At 42.5% G+C, this 5,182-nt stretch overlaps 1 protein-coding gene across 1 annotated transcript; it reads right to left on the reverse strand.

Annotated features, from left to right (window-relative positions):
- Positions 1-577: 577 nt before the first annotated feature.
- GJA10 (gap junction protein alpha 10) lies at positions 578-2,224 on the reverse strand. Its single transcript, XM_067530030.1, has one exon. It carries the CDS (start codon positions 2,222-2,224, stop codon positions 578-580), a length of 1,647 nt encoding a protein of 548 aa, XP_067386131.1.
- Positions 2,225-5,182: the final 2,958 nt, after the last annotated feature.

The raw sequence follows: 5,182 nt of genomic DNA on the forward strand, positions 1-5,182 counted from the left end.
AACAGTTGCTAAAAATGAAACTACCCAGTTGCGAGAGCTGATATCCCCATTTATTTGTGTTTTATGGCAAAAAAATACCAAATCTAGTAGAAATCTTACATTTTTTATAAAGATTTAACATTTTAGGCAGTGATTTTAACCCAAAGTTACAGCCCTTGAGTAAAATCTTGCCCCACTGAAGTTGAGAGGAATTTTCCTATTGATTTCGATGGGGCAGGATTTAAATTCCTTGTAGTGTGATGAAACCTGGAGTGGAATGAACTTCTACTAGGATATGATTAAAATTCTTTAAAGAATTGGGATATAAATGTATAGAGTTTAAATATATAACAAAGCTCAATGACAGAAGCCAATAAAGTGATGAATGATCTATTACTGATATATATTCACTTTAGAGGCAAAAAAAACCCCAAATAAACAATCCAATTTACGCACAGAGATGATTTGATTTGAAACCTCCAGGAATACTTAGGAAATATAGGAAATAATGGTGTTTTTCTTTTCAATCCCTTTGCCATTTACCCATTAATGGCTCCATCCCTCTACTAGTATGAGGCCAGGACATGTCTGTTGTTTGTTACCATATCTGAATGACTCCCCAGCCGCAGCCTGGCCTGAAGCCCAGGTGCCCTCCCAAGAGCAGTAACTCACCATGGCAGCCACAAAGGGCAGGCCACTTGGCTCTACTTACCATGGACATTCTGCGTCCCATTGCAGAAGGGGGTGGTGGGGTGATGGGAGGGCTGCTCTCCTCTCTGCCTTTGGCTTCAGAGCTGGAGCCATTCCTGGAGTCAGAGCTCTCCGAGTCACTGGCCAGCTGGTTCTCAGACATCACCCTGGACAGGAAGCTGGCCTTGCGGTTGCCCTGGTAGTGCCCGCTGTCCGGAGAGTCGCCGCGATCCTCCCCATAGTCTTTGCAGCTGCCCACCCGACTGTGCTTGCGGAGCACATTGCGGAGAGCTTGGGGGATCTCCAGAGGACTGGCACCAGTGTTGGTCTTGGCCAGGTGCATGGAGTTTCTGGGTGGCTCCGGCATGTGCTGTTCGCTCCTTGCGCAGCCCTCAATACTCTGCTGTGGCTGCTTGTGGGTCTCCTCGCTGCTGGAGGACGGGTGTCGGGGAGGCTGTCCTCGGTGCTGGTTGGGGAGCTGTCTCTGGTGCTGCTCGCTCTCCCGGGGATGCTCCAGGTGCCTGTAGAGGCGAGAGACCTGTCCAGGGTGCTGCTCACTCCTAGGCCTGTCTGTGCTGCACCGGCGCTGCTCAGCACCCATCCCTACTGCCAGCTGGCCATGATCAGCAGGTGCCTGGAGCATTTTGTACCCTGGTGCTGGGGGCAGGTAAACAGGCAGCCCACCCTGCTTGTCTGACAAAAGTTTATAGCTGCTGTGGGGGGAGGAATTGCTCATGATGCAAACTTGCTGCACCACCGAATTCTTCTTCAAGTTGCAAATGCTTGTCTCCTCCTCTGCAATTGCTGCCTCTCTTCTCTGCATCCTATGCAGGGTCTTCTTTATCTTCTTTATCCCCAGGTGGATAATCTCTAGGATGTTCAGGAACAGGGAGACAGCTGCAATGCTGTGCATGAAAATCATAAAGATGGTCTTCTCGGTGGGTCTGGACACAAAACAATCCACCGTGTTAGGACAGGGAGGACGAGTGCATTTGTAAAGGGGATACATCTGAAACCCATATAAAAGATATTGACCTATCATAAAGCCCACTTCCACCACTGAGCGGGTCAAGATATGCAGGACGTAGGTGCGCAATAGGGATCCTCTCAAAGGCGCCTTGCTCACTTTCTTCTGTTCTTCTAACTTCCTCAGCTCCCTCTCCATTCTCCTGTGCTCTTCCAGGACAGGCTCCAGCTCTTCCAGCTGGGCTCTGAGATGGGCCTTTTTCTTCTGCCTCTCTTTCTCAAGAGCCCTAAGTCTGTAAAGTGCGTGCCCCATGTAGACTAAGGACGGGGAAGAGACAAAAATGATCTGCAGCACCCAGTATCTGATCAGAGAGATGGGGAAGGCTTTGTCGTAGCAGACATTGCTGCAGCCAGGCTGCTCGGTGTTACAAATGAACTCGGACTGCTCGTCATCCCAAACGTCTTCAGCAGCCACTCCCAGCACCAGCATCCGGAATATGAACAGGATAGTGAGCCAGATTTTGCCCACGATGGTGGAGTGGATGTGCACTTCCTCTAGGATGCTGCCCAGCAAGTTCCAATCCCCCATGATTAGAGGCTCATGTCTGAAATGGAAAACCCCAGGTCATTAAAGCATATCACATTAAGATGGATTTTGATAGAACTGGAGTTTTTTCAGCTATTTTCTATGACATTGTTTCATATTTCCTTATGACACGCCCATAAGGGAAGAGACTTTAAAAGTTCATGAGTTTTCCAATTAATGGCTCATTAATAGACACACAAAATTAAGATCATATTAAGGGGGTGGGTGAGAGATGCAAAAGCAAGATCATGCTGAGCCCTTAGAGGCAGATTTCAACTATGAACTTGGACTCTGTTTCCTCATTTCCAGGTTTACATCACACCCTTACTATTATTTAAGCAGTTGCTTTTCCTTTTCATTATCATTGTTCATATAATTGCATTAGAACTGCCTTTGGCTTTGAATATGAGCCAGTTACTGCAGTATGTTTGCAAGCGCTAACTCAGGCAGGCAAACTAAGTCCATTGGGGGTATTTTGAAAAGTAGACCTGACATGATGATACTTTTATTGCTAGTACCTTACATCCACAGTAGGGCCTTTGATCCCAGAGCTTCCTGCCAACTATGGGCACAACCCTGAAGTTTTCACTTAGGCTCCAGTCCTGCAAACATTTGAGTATATTTCGGCCTTTACACATATGGGTAGTCTCATTCAGCTGAACGGGAATACTCACATGTCAAGAGTTTGCAGGATGCAGGCTTTAGATTTTTATTAGGGCAAACTCTTACTGAAGTCAATAGGGCTTTGGCTTGATCGCTAATTTTAGAATTTTTGTGCACATTTATAGAAAGACAGAATGGGGAACACAACTGAGTGGTGGAAAGATTTTTATCAGTGAGCGTGGGAAGATCTGAAGCCCAAAGACCCATGTGCTTTTCAGCAAACTAGACCTAAATTCTGCTGCAAGGGCCCTTGGTTTCTGAGGCACCTCAGTGCAGCAGATTATGGAAATTCTATGGGCACTTCAGGTAAGTTTTAAAAGTGATTTTTTTAAATTAAATATGAACATGGATGATATATTCAGTATCACATCCCTTATATTTAACTAATGTGGTAAAATACTAGAAGCCACTGGAATATCATCTACACGAGGGCTCTCACTTGTGCTTATACCAATTCAGCTGAACTGGTCCTACCACTGGTCGTAATTTTTTTGCTAAAATTTTTGAGTGTAGGCACAGTTGAAGCTGTAGTAGTGAGTCTTTTATCAGTCTGGGACTTTGAGATTATGTTCAAATGTTCTTCCTTTGTGTTTCTTCTCTCACACATCAACAGTGTTTAAATGGAGCTATAAATTGTTTTTCACTGCTAATGTTGAAGAACAAGTTCTGATAGACCATCCTAAGAGTAGGGAACATCTCAACCTTTGAGGGAGGAAAAACAGGTAGGTTTAACTGTGTAGGGAACATAAGATGTATTTGGATTTAGACTTGAGCAACTTTAGTTGGCCAAACGTTTAATGAAAGTTAGTATTACTAGTTGATGTTTGAAGCACTTCCTGGATCATAGGCAAAAAGTTATTCGAGTAAGGGCATCCACTTTCACTAGACTTTGCCCACCTCTTAGAGTTATTTTCCCAGTGTCTTAACTCACTGTCACAAGGAAGTGTGGGTAATTAAACACTGATAAATCATGAATTATATTTAAACAATTAAAACATGGATGTCTTCGGCCGAAGTGAAAGTCTGTCTATCAGCTCCTTAACACATGGTACTTTTTCGTATCATGTTTTCAAGAGAGATCCATTTGTGATGATTAACAAATCGTTAAAGACATACAGACTCTAACCTGGAATCTTTGATGTGACTTCAAGATCAAGATGCCAGGTCATTGGCTCATGTCAAATTACAACTACCAGCCTTTAACATCTAATTAGCCATTGAAGATATTGAAGTGTCCCCTGAAGCAGAGTAAGGACATTGATCCCTACAAAAGACTAAATTATGTCTAAAGAAGGGAGGGGAGAAGTTTATCTCTTGCCTCAACAAGGACACCCAGAGCATTATATCCCATTTTCTTCCCTGGACCAGCCATCCAAAAAACAAGAGGTGAAAGACTCTGACCATCTGCTATGCCAACTTTGAAATCTACAACTGAGAGAGAGAAGAGACCAAACTCTCCCTCCTGCACATGCAAAAAACCTTCAATTTACATCCTGTCATCAATAATGATACCAGTAAATATCAATTTAGTTCCAAACTAATACCAACCATGTGATCTGAAGATTTTAAGAAGAAGGCATGAAAATCCTTCTGCAGAGCAATTCAAGGCCACTAGAATAGTTCCAAGGCCCATTAGTATGAGCGATGGGGGGTGCATGTGTGTGTATCTCTCTCTCTAACTGTTTCTCAGAGTAGACACTAAAAAACCTCTCAGTCTATTACCTAAACAGCAAGAGAACTCTGGGTTAAATGAGTGTCGTTCTAAAGATACAAGGAGTGTGGGATTCTAGAAATCATTTTGTATTTGTGCAAGACTGCCAGAAAGATGTGGGCATTGTGTTAAAGTGGGGTGGGAAACAGATTAAATAAATGACAGTAAAGCTGAACAAGAGAAAGCAGCCAAAGGAGGAAGTTACTAGAAAATCATTTTAAAAGCAGTACTTCCTAAAAACCAAGGAAAAAAACCAGCATTTGCTTTTAACACTTAGCAAAATTGCTGAAATCAGAGGAAACAACTTATCCCCTTAACCTTCCTGTGCCATATTAAGAAAATTGTTTTCCTTAATGTATTTATTATAATTCGATTTAGTTACTTATTGTAGTAATTGGTAAGCCAAATAAATTAAACCATTAATTTATTACTTATACTTTAATTATAATCTTGATTTGATTATTGCATTTTTATTGTAAAATTAATTATAAGTTAAATTAGCTAGTGACATTTTGCTTAAACTCATATTTGTTTTCTAACTGCTCTCTAAATCTTTTAATATATGAATAAAAGATCCACTGGACTGG

Source organism: Emydura macquarii, unplaced genomic scaffold (assembly GCF_026122565.2).
Source record: "Emydura macquarii macquarii isolate MOO-44397 ecotype Brisbane River unplaced genomic scaffold, CSIRO-AGI_Emac_v2 contig_3019, whole genome shotgun sequence".
NCBI lineage: Eukaryota > Metazoa > Chordata > Testudines > Chelidae > Emydura > Emydura macquarii.

Bases quoted from the DNA above. Each gene is read 5' to 3' on its own strand.
- GJA10 (XM_067530030.1), bottom strand. From the start codon at position 2,224: ATGGGGGATTGGAACTTGCTGGGCAGCATCCTAGAGGAAGTGCACATC.